Source organism: Balaenoptera ricei, chromosome X, assembly GCF_028023285.1.
Source record: "Balaenoptera ricei isolate mBalRic1 chromosome X, mBalRic1.hap2, whole genome shotgun sequence".
In the NCBI taxonomy this organism is placed as follows: domain Eukaryota; kingdom Metazoa; phylum Chordata; class Mammalia; order Artiodactyla; family Balaenopteridae; genus Balaenoptera; species Balaenoptera ricei.
Window position 1 is genome coordinate 76,650,301 of NC_082660.1, and position 24,274 is coordinate 76,674,574.

General features: G+C 34.8%; 1 protein-coding gene across 1 annotated transcript in view; it reads right to left on the bottom strand.

Annotated features, from left to right (window-relative positions):
- CHM (CHM Rab escort protein) overlaps window positions 1-24,274 on the bottom strand; it is a 177,332-nt gene that overhangs the window by 123,788 nt on the left and 29,270 nt on the right. The window contains exons 3-4 of the mRNA XM_059911312.1: window positions 10,247-10,319; window positions 7,795-7,919 (exon numbers count right to left, since the gene is read on the bottom strand). Of these exons, the coding sequence (XP_059767295.1) occupies window positions 7,795-7,919; window positions 10,247-10,319 (198 nt within the window). The remainder of the gene's footprint in view (window positions 1-7,794; window positions 7,920-10,246; window positions 10,320-24,274) is intronic.

A 24,274-nucleotide genomic window follows, 5' to 3' on the forward strand; every position in this document is an offset into this window, starting at 1 on the left:
AAGTGCTGGGTACCTACCCCAACTCTGATGTGATTAAGATTCTCAATTAGTAAATTCTGCAACAGGACCAACCAACCCACCCACCTGCCTACCCTCCCACCTACCCATCCACTTTTAGTTGGGCACTGTGTCACTTATAGCCTAAAACAAACTTACTTGTACACAGTGGTAAATTATAGCTTCCTCTAAATTATAAAACTTATAGGTGATTTTTCATTTTTTTAAATTTTGTATTTCTTTCTTCTTATTGGTATTATTACGTTTTTGCTTAAGAGGCTCATGTTACTTATAAAATTTTTAAATTAAAGTTTTAGAATCTAAAGTAAATAAACATAATTTTAGATGAGTATTACAATGTCTTTATTTTAGTATCAATCCACGAAAGAGCTGGTTCGTCTGTAAATCTAAGAAGTAAGTTTTCATCCTGTTTTAACATTATCACGCCAGAACAGGGGAAACAATGTTCAGTATTACGCAAAAAAAGAAAGGACAGAAAAAGTACAAGTTCTTGCCAATATTTTAGAAAGATAAATATCTCTTCTCACTAAAGAAACTATATGACATCATGCAATTAATAGGCAACCATCTTTTACCTAAGAACTGTTTGGGTTTGCGTGAATTAAGTGTGAATTAATGTACTGTGCCTTTTCATCTTCTGTTGGATATTTAAAACCAGAAATAGCAGCTGCTTTTATTCCCTCACCTAAACTACTGTATTCTGTGGCGTACAAACTACAGTCACGACAACTAAAGGTTACTGGATTCATCCCTTATCTTCCGAACGTTGGGAGTTAGGCACTTTAATTCCCCAATATAGATATAATTACTTTACAATTCTAAACACTATTCTAGTAAATTAAAGAAGTAAATGTACTTCTTTAGGTGCTAGTCTTCACAAAGGAAATACTTTATTCACTTGGTGGAATGGCTTCCTTGATGCGCATACATGTATTTATCTGATGCCTGAAATACAACATGACACAATGGAAACAGCACAAACTTTTGAGTTAGATAGATGTGGGCTCAAATCCTGGCTCTCCTATCTCTGGCTCTCCCTGGTCATAGCACAGATTAAATGAAACTGAATGAAATAAAATATGTAAGGAAGCAAGTTATAGCAGCTGCCACAAAGATAATATCCAATAAATGCTATAGGTCTTTTACTCTTCCCTTCTATAAGTCAACTGTATAATCACAAAATTTGTTTCAAAGAAAAATAATCTATGTATAGCAAAAGTATTTCTGGCCCAAACAAGAGATTATCTCACCTATTATAAGCAGCATTCAGGGTAACAAAGCACTGATAAAACAAAACAATCTGGGTAGTTCTTTATAGAATTTGTGATAACTGGACTTAAGTTATGAAAAGAGACTAATCCCTACAATTTCTATTTTAATATTTAGCCTAACTATGCAATAACCAAAAAATACTAACTTTAATGTTCAAAAGATCACTAAAACCTTTAGATTGAACACTTAAAATTTTTGAAAATAAGTAAAGTCAACAATCATAAAAAAAAATAATGTGCTATCCTATATGTTTACATTAGAATATGGTGTTACTGACTTGCCATGTACTTTGAGGTATTTTCCAAGCAGTGGTGATGGGTTTGCACTGATCTACTTGCATCCTTGCCCTGTCCTCCTTGTAATCAAAGATTAAAAATCAAAAGGCTACTGGTTATGACTATAATATTGTTTGTGGCCAAGAGATAGACACTATTCTTCCTTGATGAAATATCAAGCGACGTCTGTGAGAATCAAACCATAGATTTTGGCCTAATAAACATCAACTCTATAAGCTAACTCTTCTGGTCTAAGATGGGAAGACAAGTCATAATATTTCAGCATTCATATCATTATAAAGCTATCTTTACATGATATTTTGGAAATTTACCAAAATATCAATATTTAAAACAATATTCTATATGCATAATTTACCAAGGATTGAGATTTGACTTCTCTCTATATGCCTGATGCAACTAAATAAAATAAACTCTTGGCATGAATGACCATTAAAGTGTAAGGCTTCTGGTAATTTGTCATTTAGTCAGATTGTGGATTTGACTTGCATATGCTGAGAGAGTAGTGTACAAGATCAAGATAATTAGCAAGTGAGAGAACCTAAATGATTGCCCAGCATTAGCGTATAATTACAAAGTCCTCAGGAAGTGATAATAACTTCCTTTATGAAAAAAAAATGCTCATTAAGTGAGTCTAAGGATAAGTAGAAAATACAATTAACTTGCAGTATGTGGCTATGGACAGAAAACACATGACTCTCAATAGAAAATAGACTCTAAAAAAAAAGGTAAGTGGAAAGGAAGACGTAAAACTGTTCCTCTTTGCAGAAAACATGACTGCCTATGCAAAAATCCCAAGGAATCTACAAAAAAATTCCTAGAATAAGCACGTTCAGCAAGATTTCAGGATAAAAGATGAATGCATAAAAAACAATTATATTTCTAGATACGAATAATGAACAAGTGAAAACCAAAATTAAAAAGGCAATAATACCACTTACAATTGCACTTGCTCCAAAGAAAATTAAATACTTAGGTATACAATTAACAAAACATGTACAGAACTGGTATGCTGAAAATTACACAATCCTGTAGAAAGAAATCAAAGATGACCGCCCTAAATGGAGAGGCATACCTTGTCGATGGATTGGAAGACTCAAAATAATAAAGATGTCAATTCACCCCAGGTTGATCTGTAACTTTAGTGCAATTCCTATCAAAATTCCAGCAATGTTTTCTAGACATGGACAGGCTTATTAAAACATTTATATGGAAAGGCACAAACTGTAGAAGAGCTAAAACAATCTTGGTAAAGAAGAATAAATTGGGGGAAATCATTCGAACTGATGTTAAGTCCAACTATATAGCTGCAGTAATCAAAACAGTGTGATACTGGTGTGGGAAAAGACATAGACATCAATGGAACAGAAAACAGAATCCAGAAATAGACCATCCAAGTACAGCCAGTTGATTTTTGACAAAGATGCAAAAGTAACTCAATGGAGCAAAAACAGCCTTTTCAACAAATAGTACTGAAGCAACTGGATATCCTTAGGTTAAAAAAAATGAACATTGACCTAAACCTCACACCTTATACAAAAATTAATTCAAAGTGGATCATGGACTTAAATGTAAAACGTAAAACTACAAAACATTTTTTTTTTTTAAATAGGAGAAAATCTCTTGGCTCTACAGCTAGGCCAAGAGTCAGAAGAAAAAATTGATAAATTGGACCTCATCAAAATTTAAAACATTTGCTCTGCAAAATACCCTGTGTAAAGAGGATGAAAGACAAGCTACAGACTGGGGGAAAAACTTGCAAACCACATATCTAACAAGGGGCACATTTAGAATATATAAAGAACTCTTAAATCTCCACAGGAAAAAAAAATCCATCCAATTAAAAAATGAGCAAAAGACATGAACAGATATTTCACCAAAAAGGACACATGGGTGGCAAATAAGCACATGAAAAGATATTCAAAATCAGCCATCAGGGAAGTACGAATTAAAACCACAATGAGATATCACTACTGCACACCTATAAGATTGGCTAAACTAAAAAAGTTACACCACCAAATGATGGTGAGGATATGGAGAAACTGAATCACTCACACATGCTTGGTGGGAATGTAAAATGGTACAGCTTCTCTGGAAAAGTCAGTTTCTTCTAAAACTAAACATACATATGACCCAGGAATTGTACACTTGGGCATTTATCCCAGAGAAATAAAAATTTATGTTCACACAAAATCCTGTAAACCAACATTTATAGCATTCTTATTTGTAACAGACAAAATGGAAACAGCCCAGATGTTCTTCAGTGGATGAATGACTAAACAAACTGTGGTACATTGCTACCATGGAATACTACTCAGCAATAAAAAGGGACAAAATACTGATGCAAGCAACAACCTAGATGAATCTCTGGGTAACTATGCTGAGTGAAAAAAGCCAATGGCAAAAGGTTACATACTGTACACTTCCATTTACATAATGTCCTCAAAAATGACAAAATTATAGAGTTGGGAAACAGATTAGTAGTTGCCAGGAGTTAGGACTTTGGGGAAGGAGATGAGGTGTGGTTATAAAATGGCAACAGGAGGGATCCCTGTGGTGATGGAACTGATCTATTCTCTGACTGTGGTGATGGTTACATGAACCCACATATGTGTTAAAACTGTACAGAATGAAACACAGACAGACACACACACACACACACACTATATCCACAAAATGTAACAGTAACATCAATAACACATATGTAAACAAAGCAATAACAACAAAAAGCCAGGAACCTGCACCATATTTTTCATTACGTATATCACATAGTGATATCCTTTCTTAGGGAGAAAATGAGGGAATTTTCTAAGAGAACCAAAACTAATCTCTTAAAATGATAAAATTTTTATTTTAATCAGTTTTGTTTTGTTTTGTTTTGTTTTGTTTTTTTGGCTGCGTTGGGTCTTCGTTGCTGCGCGCTGACTTTCTCTAGTTGCGGCCAGCGGGGGCTACTCTTTGATGCTGTGAGTGAGCTTCTTATTGCGGTGGCTTCTCTTTGTTGCTGAGCACAGGCTCTAGGCACATGGGCTTCAGTAGTTGTGGCACGTGGGCTCAGTAGTTGTGGCTCGAGGGCTCTAGAGCACGGGCTCAGTAGTTGTGGTGCATGGGCTTAGTTGCTCTGCGGCATGTGGGATCTTCCCAGACCAGGGCTCGAAACTGCGTCCCCTGCATTGGCAGGCGGATTCTTAACCACTGTGCCACCAGGGAAGCCCTCTAATCAGTTTTAATACTCATCTTTCTAAAGTGTATTTCAAATACCCCCCCACCTTTTCATGTGGAGTAGAGAGAACATAATTAACTTTTGCCTGAAGATATCGGGATAGAATTATGATCATCAATTGTTATACTGTGCTATAATACAGTGATGTCTTTGCGGGATCCTGATTCGAAGCCATTTGCCCCTACACTAAATGGCCCAAAGCCTGCTCTCAGCTTGCTGATTCTGTCTACTTTTCCTCTGTTAGTCTATCAACTAACATGTAAAACAGCAGCATGTTGGAGCCCACAGGGACTTCTGAGATGACCTAGTCCAAGGGGACATCTTTTGCTCAGTATCACACAGTAAGTTGAATCATAAAGGCAGGAGTATAAACCTGGTCTCAGTGTGGTTCTCAGTGTGCCTGCCTCCAGCAGACACCCCTTTCCTATTTGCTGCTTTAAACTACTATAGTAGGAAAACCAGAAAATAGGGTTGTCAGAAATATGTATTCAACAAGGTTTTTGATTTAAGCCAGTGGGTCCTGGGTGATGAATTCTCATATAAAGTAAATCTTTGTGACAGGTATTCTGGCCCTAGCCCTTTTCATATAATGCCAAGTTTGTGGTCATGATCCAAAAGGTTAAGGATGCCATAGTCTGGCTGGGGCTAAGAAAGGTACTGTTATTCCTGTTTACTCATGTTTGTAGCACTTATTATAGACAAGTGGATTTTCTGTACATTCCCCCACTGGATGCTCTCAGGGCTCATCCTGCTTACTATGGCATTAATAACTAGCTACCCTTTCCAAGTAAATGAAGACATATAGAACATTATCCCAGTTCACCTCTTGTTCCACGCTCTAATGGGCAATGAAAATATATAGCAGAGTCCTACTTCTCTGTTTTAAAACAAACCTTCCACCACCAATCTTTCATCACTTTGAGAAGTTCCAAAAATGAAACTGAAGAGATCAGAAATAAAAAACGAGATGATTTCCTCTGCACTCAAAATGTGTCATTTCAGTCACTGGAAACCATAAACACTAATTGTCATGAAGCATAGAGAAATCAAAGGCCTTGAAATAGCAAAAGTACCTATCAAAGGGCCTGAGTGTGACTGTCACTATATTCTAGTCAAGTAGTATTCATGGACACACAAGAAAGTTACCAAATATTTATTCCTGGTTTCATTAAAGCATATGAATTTTCAGTTGAGATCACCTTCTGTTCTAGATCTGTCTATGCTGGGTCTAAACAATATCAGAGAGTTATACCTTTCCATACTGAATGCCATTTAGCATTATGTAAATTATAATCTGTATCTGACATTTCAAAGGCTGTCCTTTTGCAGAAAATCATAGAAAATTAACTATGTATTAATGGCAGAAAATGCTAGTCATCTGACAGATATGAATATAGGTTAAGAAATCAACCACAGGTTCCCCAACTTTTCACGGGCTCAAGTCACGCTTACCACTGTGCCACAACAAGGATATGTATGATGACAGTACACGTCCCGAAAAATTTCTAGTATCTTGGATTTTAAGTTTTAATTCCTATTAAAGAGCTTAACAGTCTGATTTCTAAATCCCTCAACTCCATAACTCCATAACAGTTGCACTGAACTATGTGATTGTTACCTTTCAGCCCATCAACCATGTCATCTGAAAAAATAAACTATTCCAATTGTTTTAAAACAATGAATTCTTTCACTCAGAAGGAGACACTGAAAATATTACTTCCCCCCCACTTCTCTCTTGATTTACAAAAATATGCCCCCAGATGTCATGGCCACTCAATTTGATTTTTTTAATTCAAAATTATAATTTTCCATTTTGCTACACTGAATGTTATCTAAGAGTTAGAAGAACACTGAATTAGGATTAAAAAACCTTGGGCTTTAATCTTGGACTCCACCACTATCTAGCTTAGGTATGGCCTTGACATTTATCAAGCCATGTGACCTTCAGCAAATTAAACTCTTTGAGCTCCACTAAGGACTCTGTGAAAAATCTAACTAATACTATTTGCTCTATCCTAGCACAGGACCATTGTAAGGATCAAATAAGATAATGTATTTAAAAGAGCTCTCGGGACTTCCCTGGATGTCCAGTGGTTAAGACTCCGTGCTTCCACTGCAAGGGGTGTGGGTTCGATCCCTGGTCCGGGAACTAAGATCCCACATGCCACGCAGTGCGGTCAAAAAAAAATTTTTTTAAATATAAAGGAAAAATAAAAGAGCTCAGTAAGTTATAAGTCATTAATATATTATCTAAACAGAGAAAACTGAAAGTTTTATTTTTTTCTTCCAGTTTTATTGTGATATAATTGACATAACGGCACTGTATAAGTTTAAGGCATACAGCATAATGATTTGATTTACATATATCATGAAGTGATTATCACAATAAGTTTAGTGAACATTCATCATCTCATACAGATACAAAATTAAAGAAATAGAAAAAAATATTTTTCCTTGTGATGAGAACTCTTAGGATTGACTCTCTTAACAACTTTCATATATAACACACAGCAGTGTTCATTATATTAATCATGTTGTACATTACATCCCTAGTACTTATTTATCTTATAACTGGAAGTTTGTAACTTTTGACTGCCTTCATCCAATCCTCCCCGCACCCTGCCACCACCATCCCCATCCCCCCACCCCCGTCTCTGGTAACCACAAATCTGATCTCTTTTTCTATGAGTTTGTTGGTTTTTGAAGTTTAATTGCGACAACATTGATGGACCTAGAGGGTATTATGCTAAATGAAATAAGTCAGATAAAGACAAGTACTGCATGATATCACTTATATGTGGAATCTAAAAAATAATACAAATGAACAAGCATAACAAAACTAATGTTACATTTTTAAAAATGCAAACCAGCATATCAAGTAGACTTGTAGCAACCAATGCCATATAAATTCTTACTGCTGGCTTCTTCTGAAGACATGTGAATAAGAAGTCATGAACATAGTTTATTGTAAATAAATACTTTTCATACCTGGCATAACAAAACACTTCCACATGTTGAATGGTTTTGTCCTTCCTGCTAAGAGCAATAGCTTCTTCATTTTCAAGGATCTTCTCTTGCCACGGTGGGCATTCATTTACAATATCACTGTTTTCCTAAACAATATACAGATAAGAAATTGTAATTAAATTGGGTACTCTGAACCTCTACTTTTCTGAGAAAATTTATACCTTTCTAAATTTACGCTTTTCCTCTCATCCCATCAAAATGCACATATTACTTATTAATAATAAAGTTTTTGCATTTTGTTGTTAAAACAGCAGGCCCCAAATTACTTCATTCTGCTTACTTTCAGATTTTTGAAGGTTGGTCACTAGCCGTGTCAAATTTTGATTATATGTAAAAGTATTTTTGAAAAGTACTCAGCCCAATATAACTAAGGACTTTATAATAATCGACCTGAATATTTTATATTTAGAAATACAATAAAAACAAGAATGTATAACAAAGTATATAAACTCTCACTATGGATTGAAAGTGGCCCTTTAAGTTTTTCAATAATTCCTAATTATATTTTATGGAGAAAGTTATATGATACAATATTTGAATACAGGGGATTTTTGAAGATGTCAAGATATACCTTTTCCAAAGGTCAAGGATCAATTTTTAATCTGTTTAAAATTTTAATCCATTTGTTACACATCTCTCAGAGAGAAAATTTTTTTAATGTATTATATATACTCAACAAACTAGTAGTGAAATATAACTACAGTAGCCTTTGCTTCAAGTAAATTCACCTCAGAAAATTTCTAAAGTTACAGATTTCATAAAGTAGGACAATAATTTTTTTAAAAGGCTGCATTGTCCTGAATTTAATATTTTAAGCTGAAGAAAAGTAGTGGCAGATAGCTCTTATTATCAAGTGTAATTATTAGACAGCATTAAACATCCCAACATAAATAGAAGAGGAGGTGAAGTACAGGAACTTTGAACATATAGACAGGGGTTAGCAGCCTGAAAAAAGAACTAAGGACCAGGGACAGAGAGTGAAGGGAAAAAGGAAATGGTGACAGAGTCAAGATGTTGGAGTAAAAGAAGCATTAAAATAAAAGAAATATCTACAAAAATATTTTGTTTTAATAAATCTAACCCATTACCAAAATTTATTTTTTTTAAATCCCTTCACTCACCAAAAATTTTCCATTCAGACAATTAGGGTATTTTTGTTGTTGTTGTTCTGAGAATCTAGACTAAATTTTTGCATGGAAGTACTGAATATGCCTCAACATGAGGTGATCCTCACACACACTTCCCAAGGATAAGGTTCAAAAAAGGGTTTCTGATCAACATAAAATATTTGAGGCATATTCATTTAAACAGTTAAATGAATCTATTTATAACATTTACTTTCTTGATTTATACATAGTTTGAGTTATTACGTGAAATGTTACTTTACAAATATTGCTTGTTTCTCCACACTCTCATTTCATACAATAATAAGGTTCAAACTGAATCTTCAGTGTACCTTCAATGTCAATGTCTTTGTCATCACTACACTTTTTAAGTCATATATACCATTAAATCAATCATGGAAACTAAAATGCTTAGCTTGGTACATGGTAAGTGCTTAGTTAAGTCTTAGCTGTATTATTCTTAGTTAACTGAATACAATTTTCTAGAGTCTATCATCCTCCTTTCCCAAATGTCTAAACCCTTTTGAGATACAGCAGTTTCTGATTCTATGTATGATGCTCTCAGTAGGAATTCCATTTCAAGCCACATGCACCATTTACATAAAATTAGGACAGTTTTTTTAATGTCTCATAAAAACTGGTAAACTGCATGACAATCAACTCCCCATGTTAAACGTACGCTGTAAATGATCTCTAAAAACTTCTTTACAATGATATCCAACAGTTGTAGTAGTGAGATCCTACCCTTAGGGAAAAAAAATTACTAAATTTATATTGTTTCTTTCCTTGCGTTTTGTTTTTACTGTCAGGTATGATTCTGTCAGGTGACTTCTATAAATATGCAAAACCACCAATGACTGAGATTATTTCAAATTAATGTATCTTCCCCAAACACTTAGGTTTTTTTCCAAAACATACTAACTGAAAGAACAACTAGTAATATGTGAGATTTTATAAGGACTGAAATATTTTTTCTGAAAGACTGTTTGGGAGAAAAAAAGTCTTGCCTGATATTTGGGCGTACAGAGTAATTAGCAACTGGTACGAAACATATACGATTTATTCTTCAGCCAACGTTAGCTGTTTATACTTAAAAAGTGAAATCTACATTTTAGAGGTATTGGAAAAATATTAGCTGAAAAGGTGACTGCACAGTTTTTGTTAAATAAGTAAATAAAAATAAGTTATCAATCCTATATTACAGATGAAACAGTGTCTTCTTCAGTGCAGGGTTATTATGTGACACAAAATATAACCTAGTAGATTAAAAAATCAGATAAGAACTTTACCTGGTGTTCCTTTAGCCAGGACAACAGTCCTGAAAAGCTAAAACTGGCCCAGTTTCCTCCATAGTAGCTTCTTCTGTAACAATAAAAAATAAGAGTAAAGAAAAGGGTATGTAAAAAAATCAAGTCACTGATCTTCATCCCATGTCATCTTCAACACTGCTACCCCAGAGTTCAAAAGCACATATAATAGGGATATTGAGATTAGAGGAGACAGTAGAACAAAATAAATAGAAGTGGGCCTTTCAGATCTCAAAGTCAACTTTTCATTGTATAAGAAGTTAAAAGATAGCTTTGGCCTCCTTAGAGCTTTCAGCACTGATCAAGTGCCACTGGATCATGTGATTGTGAACATCCTGATATGGTCACTTAGCAGTATATTTGTTTTAACATAAACAAATCTCACTCCTGGGTTAATAAAAATGGCTGGGAAGAAAATCTTGGTAGATCTCAAAGAAAGCCACTGGAAAAAACTGCTAAGTTTTCCACAAGCAGTAAATATCCACTGCTAGCACCACCACCAAATCCATCTCCCATGCCTAAATAAATAAATGAATTTTGTATATATACATATATAATTGGCTACTCGAGATCTACTGGAAGGCCCTGTGACATTCTAAGCCTTCAGGGCCACAAATAAAAGTAGATCCTGGGACACAGTCATTCACATCAAGACTTCTGTGATAAGTATAACAACAACAATATTTCCACTGGTAACTGGGTAAACTATTCTTCACTCCACAGTCCTGTGAAGATCACTCCGTTTTAGAGAACCCAGAGGTCTCCTAGCTAGGATCAGGTAAGCCTTGTAGACACTGGACTTCTGATTAACTTCTGTAAGTAGCAGACTTTTGGCAACCAGAACTCTCAGCACTACATACTGGGCTTCCCAATCCTTGCAAAACTCATCAAGTTATACTGATTCTTTGTATGATGAGCCCCAAAGTACACTCAAACCCACCTACAATATCCACTCTAGTTCTGAGATATTCTTGGTTTTGTTTACGTTTTTGCTTCTCTGTATCCTTCTCTAATGAAATAAAAATCTATAAAAGGTCTTTTTTAAACAAAAACTAAAACCTTTAAGATGATATCTAAAATTACTCATCCATAATACTACTGGATATCCTCTAAAAATTCTGATAGATTTCTCCTCAATCAACTCTTGATTGGTCTCAAGAACAGTCAGTTTTTACGCTCAAATATTTTACCAAAAATCACTGCTTGCTCTAACAGAGAAAATGGTTAAACTGAACACCTGTGAAAGTAGGTCTATTAATACAGATGACTGCTTTACTTATAATCTGATAGTTCTCTTGGGGATGATGCAAATTCCTACACTGTCCAGATCTCTAGAGAGCTTTAAAATTTAGGCAAAATTTCAGCTATACTAACAATTCTAGGTGTTGGAATCAAGGAAGCCTAGAAGCTATGATCCCTTGGATCAGAGACAACAGTGGGAGGAGAAGGTGGGCAATAGCCAGTATAGAGAAGAAGGAGGGAAAAGAGAGGGATGTTAGAGTTTTCCCCTGGCAAATTTATACTCTCCTCTCCCTTGCCTGAGAATAATACAGTTCTGCCATCCCTTCCCATCCTCTAAATATATCACTCAACAAAACTATAAAATATCCTGAGTGTTGAAAAAATAACCCTGAAGCAGTGATAAAAACCACTGTCTCTAAATTTTTTGTTGAGATATTTAGATTTCTTTTAAGCCACCATAAGGTCCTAAGTGAGAAGCTCTGACTACTGGGTGAAAGCTTCAAGACCTAAGTAAAATTTTTTAATGGCTACATCAATTTATAAGTAGTAAATATATATCAGAAATCTGACAATCAGGGTAGACAAAGGCTTCTCAGACAGGACACAGAAAGCAATAAAAACTATCGATAAATTAGAATTCATCAAAATGAAAAACTTTTCCACAAAATACGTCATTTTAAAAAATGAATGGGCTAGGCACAAAGTAGGAGAAATATTCACAAAACATATCTGACAAAGGACTGGTATCCAGGATATAAAGAACTCTTTCAACTTAAAAATAAGACAAATATGCAAATTTTAAAGTAGGCAAAGGGTTTGAACAGACATTTCACAAAGGAAGATAGATGTGGTTAATGAACATATGAAAAGGTGCTCAACATCATTAGTCATTGGGTAAATACACATTAAAAATGAACATGAGATACTGCTACACATACACCAGAATTGTTAAAATTAAAAAGATTTACAAGACCAGGTGTTGGTGTGGATGGCCAGAATGCTCACACATTTTGGTGGGAGTAAAAAAATGGTACAAATACTTTGGAAAACTGTCAGGCAGTTTCTTACAAAACTAAACATATACCAACCCTATGACCCAGTAATTCCATTCCTAGGTATTTACACACAAGGAAAGCATATGTTCACAAAAGAGCTGTACAAGTTTTTTCATAGCATCTTTATTCATCAATAGCTCCAAACTGGTAACAATTCAAATATCCATCAATAGGAGACTAGATAAATAAGCTGTGGTATATCCATATGATGGATACTATTCACTAATGAAAAGGAACAAACTACTGATACAAATATAACAACGTCAATGAATTTCAAAAAATGTTATGCTAAGTGAAAGAAGCTTTGCCCCAAAAGAGTGCATTCTCCATGATTCCTTTTATATGAAGCTCTGGAACAAGCTAAATTAATTGATCTGTGGTGAAAAACATCCTAAGAGTGGTTGCCTTTGAGGGTGGGAGTAAGGGCAGGAATTGACTTTGAAGGGGCGTGAGGGAACTTTCTGGAGCGATGGCAATGTTCTTTATCTTGATAACGTTCTTAGTTACACAAGTGTATGCGTTTGCTAAAACTTATTAAATGGTACACTTAAGATCTGTGCATTTTCTTGCAATTTTATCTCAAAAAAAGAACCATAAATAACTAGTTAATGATATGCATGCTGAAAGTGTTCCAGACTGAAGGTACTGGACATGTACAACTTACTCTGAAATGCATAAAACAGTAAGATGGAATGATAGATGGATAGAAAAATCAATAAATGGATAATTATATAATAAAGCAAATACAGCAAAATGTTAGTGGTAGAATCTAGGTAGTGGAAACATAGCTGTTCACAGTGCAATTTTCTCAACTTTTCTGTGTATGTCTGAAAATTATCACAATAAAATTTTAGAAAAACAAAAGTAATCTAACATGAGTTTTCAAACACTGACCACAATGTGCCAATTTCCAAGATATTTTCTGCTATTATTAAAAGTCTTAAAAAGCTCTAAGAAGGGCCATCTTGCTGTTTCTTTCCATTATTAAATGACCTGAGGTCAGTTCATGGTCAAATTCTATTTTCCTCCCCTATACTTGGTCATATGGTTTTTGACAGAGCTAATTGGTTCTAGTATTTTTCCATGCAGCTCCTATTTTCAACTTTTCCTGTTGATGTGCTCTTAACATCAGCATCTGGTGATCTCATCCAATTATGTATGTAAAAGGTGAAACATGGTTTTCATTACTGTGGTCTTTCTGACAAAAGAGGGTAACATAATTATTAATAAACTCACTATAAAACCAAAGCAGATTTTGACTAAATTCATTTTGGTATTTGCATGGTTCTAAATATCGTTTACAATACCCTAAAGAGAAAGTCAAAGAATTTAGGTATCAAAATCATGACAAAAAGAAAAATAAAAAATCAATACAACATTGTAATATGCTCTCTAGAACATTATTGCAATAGAAATAGTAATAATTAAAGCCCACCAAATATTTTCTTAAATTTTATCTTTAAAGATATAGCTTCAGAATTCTGACATTCAAATTCAATTATAAAATACTATTTCTACAGTCTTTAAAACTGTTTCTGTAATGAATAACAAGGCTAAGTTACTGGTTTTGTTTTTAAAACCATAGATACAATTTATTTTAAGGACAAAGTGAGAACTTCCTGACTGAGGAAAAAGGGGAATGGAACATTTTCTGCCAATTTTGTGTCACATCTGTCTCTGTACATCAAGTAAAGGAAAAAGTAGTTTATGATGAAGGATGACGTTTATCTCTATTGCCAGGAACACTATTTTATATGATGAAAAAGACTTCCTTAAAACTAGAGTCTCTCTGTGAAACTAGAGAGTGAGTATTCACAGTATTTAAACAGCAAACATAAAACAATTATCTAAAGCCCTCTCAAGTTTCATGATGGAAAAGTGACCTATAATTTTCAGCTAGAACAGTAAAAATCACAAACGGACATTTTTATTTTCAAAGGCAGAAAAGCCCAATTATCACAATACTGAGGTACAGCTTTGCATTGTGTGAAATATTGACTTCACAATTGTAGAAAACATGGTTTTAATCTTTCTAAAGTTTCATAAAGCTTACTCAAAGTAAAGCTTACTCAAAGTACCAACTACGTTTTTCCAGACACACAAAGGAAATGAGTTACACAACTGTCTTCATTAACACCAACCAGTAAAACAGAAAAAATAGTATCAAAAGAGTAACAAGAGATTTCTCGTCGTTTACATAGTGTTTAATGTTAAAGCAACATCACTTTGCTTAATGTCTACTAACAGAAAAGAAATACATTACAGGTAGACATAAAGAAAGTTGAACTGTAAGAGAAGGCAGAGGATTAAACCTATTAATTAGAGCCTATTAATTAAATCCTAACAATTTTCTACTGTGCATCATAATTACAAATCAGTATTGAATATTTAGCAACAGCCATAGTTACATGATGCTAAACTACATCCTGTATTGGGAAATGGCTTCTGTAAACAAGGACAAGAACATTGACAAAAGATAGAGCTACCGACATTCAGGCACATTCATCTGGGAACCATTTTAATTATTAGGAAACTGAGGGTTGAAAATGTTTTCAGGAAGGTAGTAGATGGAGTCCAAACCTGCTCAACAGAAAGAGAAGCAGCTTAGCTCAAACTCTAGATGCCCCTATTCTATATTCACTGCTCCTAAATTCCTTTTCCTAGATAGTAGTAATACCACCTTCCACTGACAGCATCTTTCATTTTCAAAATCGTTTTCACAACTATTTTCTCATGGATTCTTCCAACAATCTTGTGAGGCAGATAAGGGTGTTATTTTACAGATGAAGACACTGAGAACGGTCTATGTAGAGATTAAGTCAGTTCAGGGCCACACAGCTACAACTGGCAGGACTGCCACTGAAACTTAGCTTTCCAAACCCTAATCCTGTCCACTGCAACATAAACAACCCCAAACATCTAAGCTGGCTAGCAACATTTAGACCATAGGATATTATAATGGTTGCTGTGGTTTAATGAAGCCAAACACTTAGATATCAAATAGCACCTGGACCCAATTACTAAATTCACCTTTTCCAAACTGTATCCCATCAATAACATGGGCTGTTAACAGGTATTCCAAGAAAAAAGTTACAATGACAAAATAAATTTGGAACATGCTATGTTTAAAAGAGTAAAACCACCAGAAAATGGTTTATTTATGGTAGACCTTCTCAGCACCATTAAATATGTTAATGTCTGTTCTCTCCAAGAAGGAATAAATTCAGTTAACCAATGAGCATTTTTTTTTGAAACAGCATTTGGCTCAACAACGTATTTTGAGAAATGCTGGCTTAATTCATGTTAAGGGGAAGAAGAAAAATAGGTACTATATATGTTGAGCTTGTCATTTTCCATTCACTATCTCATTCAATCTTCACAAGAATCCTGAGAGATAGGTGCTATAATTATCCCCATTTTAAAATTAGAAGGAAAAAGAAGAAAAAAAAAAAACAACCATGACGTTGAGTATCTTGTTTTAACTCACTCAGCTAGGAAATGGCAGAGCCTGCCCTTAATTAAGCCCAGGGCATATCAGGCCCCCAAGCCTATGCTCTTTCCACTATATAAAACACTGTCTGCTACAATCTACAAGATTGGAATATTGAAAATTATAAACATAGGCACATAATACAAATCTTGGAATCTGACTTACTATAAGTAAAGGCAGTGGGATCTATTGATATTTACAGACATTAGATGGGATGAAGTCTAATTTTTGTTTTGTTTCTCCAACTCATCTGGATAATGAAAATGGAATAATAACTTCATGACTACATCTATTCTAATGCCAAACCTGGAGGGACTATTCATTTCTAGGACCTAAAATACAATCAACTTTATTACGTAACTCATATTTAATGTGCACAAATATCTTTCTGTATATGATAGGAGTAGGAAAACAACAGTGTGGCATGTCTACTTGTATCAATTTGCCAGCTATACACCATGCACACTGAAAGAGGCTCTATTCTATTTAAATTTGGTTGTAGTATTACAAAGAACCATGACATGTTTCTGTCTTCCTTGTTGACAAATAACAGAACAGCTTAGGGAATATAATAGACTTACCCCCTACACAAATTCTCATTTACTGAAAGCTCCACATACCTGATACACAAGAAAGTCAAGCTGCTTTCACCATACCCTCATTCTAAGATCAAGGAAGGTCAGCCTCCTTGGTAGAGTATGCAGATGCAGTTCTAATGTTAGAGAGGAAGACCAAGCCCTTACTTGGTTTTTAGAGTCATATAAAGCTATAGGAAGCTGCTTTGGCAATCAGATCAGTCTGCCAGAATGAAATGGCAGGCTGTGTTCCCAGTCATTAGGGCTGGAGAAGAGACCTTCCTATGTTTACAGTTATTAGTCATTCCACACTAGTCCACCCATTCAAATCCATTTTTAGACAATCAAGCCAGGTAGACGAGTGGGTAATGTACAAAGGCTGCCCTCAATTCTTGTCTTCCTCTATGATCTCATCTATTCCTACTGACTCAATCATCACTTCTCTACCAATGACTCACAAATTGCCATCTCCAATCTGGGCCCTCTGGGGAGAGCTCCAGACTCATAGCTATTGATATTTCTGTACTGAAAATACATATCATGAGTCATTAGCTTACTGGACATCTCCCTCCACTAAATATCCCAGGTTAATTTTAATCTCTACAGGTCCCAAAGGCAAATTTATTATCTGTTCCCCACCCAAAATTTGGTTTTCCTCTTGGTTTCCTCATTTCAATAAATACCAACACCATTCTCACAGCTGCCAATGCTAGAAAATCTTGAACTCATCATCCCTTCCTCATTTGTCAATTCTAGTTAATTTCTCAAACCCCTTCTATCTTTGGATCCTTACCACTGCTGCCTTATTTCAGGCCCTCTCTCTTATCCCATTTTTTTCATTAGCCCCCTCAAAGGTTTCCCTGCCTCTAGTTTCTTCCCTTCCAACCCAACCTTCACATTACTGCCATTGTGATCAGGTCTTGGCAGACCACATTATGTCATTCCCTGGCATAAAGATGTTTAATGGCTTACTAATGCCTCTAGAGTAGAGTCCAAAATCCTTGGCATCGCTCTAAGAACCTTCAAAACTTACTGTCCAGCTTTATGTCTAGACATCACTCTTCTCTGCCATGCATCCAATGCATTAGACACAACTACACAGTCAACACTGCCTAAGTGCCTGCATGTCTCTCTGCTTTTATTAATGCTATATCCTATACCCAAGGTTATTCCATCACAAAACTAATGGTGGAACTAGTCAAACCAGTCGGAACTACTCAAATCCAGTATCATTTTCTCTGTGAAGCCTTCAGCTCTCCAATATATAAATAAAACTGATCTTTGTGCTTCTAGAGCTCTGCACATACTTCTGTAAGAGCTGTCATACTGTCTTCTTTAATGTGAAAAATGAAATTCACATTTATTTACAGGTATAACAATTCATGCATTGATAAAGAGGTAGCAATATGATTGCTTTACTGTAGCCCAGTATAACCGATATGATTGCTTCACGGTAGCCTAGCCTATACACTAATGAATGAATCATTATACAATTTTTATCTGTCATATTGTCTTGTAATTAGACTGCATGAGTGTTTCCTCTGACTAGACCAGGAGAAACTTAAGGGCAATAACAGCAGTTTAGTCATCTTGGAACCCTTAATGCGTGGTCATAATTGTTAACTAAGAGGAGTAAATGCATTGTTATTAATCAAGGCTTCAGGATCAGATGGACCTGGGTTCAAACCCCAGCTGTGCCTCTTACTAGCTGTGTGACCTCAGTCAATAACCTTACAGTTACTCTTTAAAAGCCTCAGTTTCTTTATTTTAAAAATAGGAATGAAAGCACCTAAAGCAGTGCCTAGCACATAGTAAGTTATCATCCTCACCCCCCATGCCAAGTGTAGACACAGGAGAACACGCCCACAGGAGTCTCCAGTGCCCTTTTCATTGGCAATTACCGAGTCCAGTGCCAGCCAGGCATAGCTAGGTTCACTGACAACCCTGAGAAGGAAGAAGAGAGAGAGACAAGAATGGGGACTGCTGAGAGAACAACAGAACTGACAAGTCAAAGGATTGAAGATTGTTGACCCCCTCTCCCTTCTTCCCTATCCTCTACTTCATAGTCACAGCTCCTAAAATTTACCCTTGCTTTGCCATGGAAAGGCAAATCAAACTCCAGTTTCATTAATGGGGAAAAAAGGGGAAATTAGAGTGATAAGAAAAAGCTTTAAGCTTTATTGCTGTCGATCACTCTGCTTCCAGCTGTCAAGCTGATTAATAGTCTTCAAAGCTCCAAGGAGCTGGTAAGAACAGTTGCTATTTCAAAGTAAAAACAAAATGCACAAAACCCTCCTTTTCGAAGGAGAAGGAGGGTGAATGATAAAGAAATTGCTCAAGAGGAAGAAGGTGCGGGGGGGAAGGAGAGGTAGTGAAAAAATGCATACGTACATTCAATTATCTTTGCCTGTAGTTTTCTGGTCTGTGTGAAACCTATCCTCATTCAAACCCACTGAATAAAACAAGTCAAAGTTAGTAATATCTAGAGAGATGTTGATATATCATGATTTCTGCACAGAGCTATCTCAATCAATCTAGCCTGTTTGAGCTCTATAGGAAAAAAATCCTCCTTACACAAGAATTGTCATTTGCAAATGAAGCTCCTGTCATACAGATTTCAGTGACCTAAAGATAAAATGACATTTCTGTCTCAAAACCATAAAAATTCACGAATTGCTTCCAAGGATTTTTTTTCCCCACACTGCCCTCCAAAATAAAGACTGAACATATTCCCAGTGATTCCAAAGTAAAAGCCTTTTAGTGAACCTGATACATATGACTGTCAGACCTTGCTGGCCACACCTCAATTTTTTACATGTATCCCACTGGTCCCTCACAGGGACTCTTCAAGGTAGGTGGTACGCTACGCCAATTTTACAGTTGAAGAAAACAACATAAGTCACATAACTAATCAGTGACAGAGTAACAGCCTGAATTGGGTCTCTTGATCATCAAACCCAGGATTTGTTTGTCTTCCAACCCTACAGCTTATCTTAGTGAAAGAACATAGGCTTTGCAGTCTAATGGACCTGGCTTTAAATCCTGGTTCGTCCCCTTAATAGAAATGTGACATTGGACAAGTTATTTCAATTCTCTGAGTTTGTTTCCTCATCTGCAGAAGGAGAGAATTTATACTTCTTTTAGAGAAATATAATAAAAATTAAATAGCTTAATATTTGTAAAGTACCTAACACAGTACTGAGCAAATATTCAGTAAATGGTAGCTATTATTATTACATCACGTTGTTTGTAACAGCATACACCATCCTGAATACTAGATTACGTTAAGCAACTGAAAACTACTTTCACTCATAAATTAGTGCCACAGACCTCATGAAATGTCTTTAACATGGGGGAACAGAGAAAGGGAAAAGCTAGGGTAACACTTGCTTCTTTGATACATTTTTCTCATCCTTACAGGAGACAGAGCGAGGTTTTCTTTCTTTCATCTAGGTAATAGAAGGTAAAAATAAAAATTTTCTTCTAAGTGAGGTTACATTTCTTTTACTTCCCTATCCCTTTATGGTAGTCTTAAATCTAAAACCTTTCAAATATTTATCTTTGAGCTACCTTATTGACATATGTGCAAGTATTCCAGTATAAGAGAAACAGCAATGTTGTTTTATTTTTGCATTAAAAAAAACATAAACAGACCTGAATTTTCACAAACTAAAACCACTAAAAAGAAACTTCACAATAGGATTAGCTGTTGAATCAATACTGGTTCCTTTTTTTAGGAGCCAATAATCACTGAACATCTGAACAGATTATTTTTGTTCTTTCACTGCAGAAGCAAGGCATCAGACTGAAATTTTTCACACAATTCCACATATTAATTTCCAGGGCAGAAAAAATCATAAAATTCATTTGACACACAACTGCAGATGCAATTTCTGAGGTGACTCAATGAGGTAGAGTTCTATTAAGCCACACAAAAAAAAATTCCTCTAATAAGAAGTCACTTTAACTCTTTCTATAAAAGGAAAATCATGCTAGTTCTCAAAGATTTTTATAGTCCCATATCCATGGTGAGAAGTCAATAAGAAGTTATTGTAGCCACTCCCATTCAAGCCACCCTCCTACCACCAAATCTAAATAATGCCCCCATTACTCTCTTAGAGCACTACCCATTTTTCCTTCATAAGCACAATTTATAATATAAAATTTAAGCATGTTTAATGTCTATTTCCCCCTACTAGGGTCCAAGGTCATCATGAGGGCAGGAGTCATGATCTGTTTTGTTGTTCACCTCTCAATACTCGGGGACTAGCAATACCCATAATCTCATCTGGTTTTACAACTGGTTTCTAATAATAATGTATATATTTCTTGAGAAGTGACAATTTCTGGCAAATTTTAGTGTCTCCCACCTCAGTGCCAAAACATAAAGATGAAAAATGATATAGAGGAAAAGGGGATGTCAAAATAATGTCAAGTCAGTGGTGGAGAAACAGTGAACCCAGAAAGTGTCCTTTGAAATCACGGTCAGCCATAGCTCTACAACTCTCAAGAAACTTACTGGGATGAATTTTCCTAATACAATCCTATATGATCTCATCTAGTTTTGATCAACTATTTATCTGTGTAAAAAATTGTTTTTTCCACTATTAGTACCATAACATAATATTACTAAATAATATCCTTAAATGTGAAAAGAATGTGCAAACAGACACGATGATGAGACACTATTATGGCATATTTTCACCTCATCAATTCAATTCATTTTATCCTTTCACTCATGCATTCATCCATTCTCATAAAACTATCTTTAATTCCACCAGACAGAATACACCACACCAACAGTGGTCTCTCGGGAGTGGTATGTGGGCAGAATGACATGTATATTTTTATGTATATGTGCATGTAATATACAGACATATACATTGCTTAAATTTTTATGACAAACATATGTATATTTTTATGATTAAAGGCAAAAAGTTTTTTCAAACAAACAAAAACAGAAAACAAACCAGAGACAAAATAATTGTTTACTTCTCTTTATCACAATTCCTAAATAATTCTTAACTAGACACAGTTGCTAAACAGAAAACAAAAATTTCGTTTGTCAGACCAAAGAGAAATCTAGCCCAGAAACTGATAGACATATAATGGTGACATCAGTTCCTAACCCCACAAGATAATACTATTTAGATTAATATCCTTCTTTGGTCAAACTATTAAAGTATAACAATGTTTTCAACTTTTAGAAATAATAATATGGTTATTACATAACACTAAAACATCAATAGCTGTATCTGTGACAGTCATTTGGGTTGACATCATAAATCCACTAAATACTTAACAGAATCGGATGTAAAGACTTCAAACACTGAATACTCGTTTTTAAAAAAGACTCTAAGAAATCATGAATTTGGATTAATTCAGTGAGGTAACATCATCATTTTCAATTTATTTAGTTTATTTTCTCTTTGTCTGAAGCAGTTACAGTAGAAAGTAAAGACTTATAGGAAACAAAATAAAACTAAACAATGACATATATGATTAGAAGAAAAGACTGATTGAGGATGTGCAGATGAACAATTATTGGTAGAAGTAGATTCTGTTCAAGTGTAAACTTTTGGTCCTGTTGCACCTCCCTCCAGCAACTTCAAGATTAAAGTAAATGCCAATCTCTACATTCTGAATTGCTAATTGTTTTTCTAAATCACAGCACCTATTCTCGAACTTTCACATGTCAACAGCTCATTAATATCTACTGTAAATGTAGTTCTCTAAAAAGAACCACAGATTTTACATTTATTTAGACAGATAACTGGCACACAAAAACGGAGCTCCTTCAGTTACAATTTGGCAGAAGTTTAATTTAAAATCTGCCTGTGAAATTTATGACAACACAGCAATGAAATGACTATTTTAAATGAGATTAGCTGCTGTTGATAGTGATAATGCTTGGATAGTGCTTATAAATCAACAGAGGTTGTACTTAGGATTTTATAATGAGTCATTTCAGAACCATCAACTATCATCACTTAAATGGTATATAAATGTAAACAGTGTCAGGAGGTTAAAGTACTAAATTGATCTTCACAAAATCATGAATGTAATCCATACTCATAAAAAAACTCAAAGTACATTTTTGCCTGCTGTTATTCCTATAGCTTTTGTCTCAGTTAATATTTAATGTTTTAATGTAAGAGAGACTTTAACCAAGATTAGAAAAACAATACCACTCAACAGTTCATCAGGATGAAATAATCAGTTCAAGTCACTATTCTGCTGGCTAACTACATAAATCTTCCTGCAAAAAAAAGAGAATTTTACCTAATTCCTTATCATAACACTTAAGTTTATTGAGGCACAGGAGTTACACAATCTCATTAAAGTCACTGACTTTGTGAATTTTTAAATTAGAGAAAAAGAAAAAGATCATAAGGTGATTTTACAAATATACAAATGTGGTAAAAATTTGGGAACCTTTTTCCCAAAATATTAGAAATTTATAAATAAAAGCCATATGTATATGGATGTCCACATTTTGCTTATAACAGGAAACTGGAAACAGCCTCAAATACAGCAGTAGAGAATTGGTTAAATAAACTGCAGTGTGTTTGTATGAATAAAATAATATATAGCCCACTACCATTAATTGGAAAATCACATTTTTGGCAAGTTAAAATGTTGTTTAAGTATAAAACAAAAAAAAGTACATCTTCCCAGGAATGCAAGAATTTCTCAATATCCATAAATCAATCAATGTGATACACCACATTAACAAATTGAAGAATAAAAACCATATGACCATCTCAATAGATGCAGAAAAAAACTTTTGACAAAATTCAACATCCATGTATGATAAAAACTCTCCAGAAAGTGGGCATGCAGGGAACATACCTCCATGTAATAAAGGCTATATACGACAAACCCACAGCTAAAATCCATACTCAATGGTGAAAAGCTGAAAGCACTTCCTCTAAGATCAGGAACAAGGCAAGGATGCCTACTCTCACCAATCTTATTCAACATAGTATTGGAAGTCCTAGCCACAGTAATCAGACAAGAAAAAGAAATAAAAGGAGCCCAAATTGGAAAAGAAGTAAAACTGTCACTGTTTGCAGATGACATCATACTATACATAGATAATCCTAAAGACGCCACAAGAAAACTTCTAGAGCTCATCAATGAATTCAGTAAAGTTGCAGAATACAAAATTAATGAACAGAAATCTGTTGTATCTCTATACACTAACAATGAACTATCAGAAAGAGAAAGTAAAAAAACCACCCCATTTACCATCGCATCAAAAAGAATAAAATACCTAGGAATAAACCTACCTAAGGAGGTAAAAGACCCATACTCAGAAAACTATAAGATACTGATGAAAGAAATTGTAGAGGATACAAACAGATGGAAAGATATACTGTGTTCTTGGATTGAAAGAATTAAAATTGTTAAAATGACCATACTACCCAAGGAAATCTAAAGTTTCAATGCAATCTGTATCAGAATACCAATGGCATTTTCCACAGAACCTGAACAAATAATTCAAAAACTTTATGGAAACACAAAAGACCCCAAATAGCCAAAACAATCTTGAGTAAGTAGAACAGATCTAGAGGAATCATGCCCCTGACTTCAGACTATAATACAAAGCTACAGTAATCAAAACAGTCTGGTACTGGCACAAAAA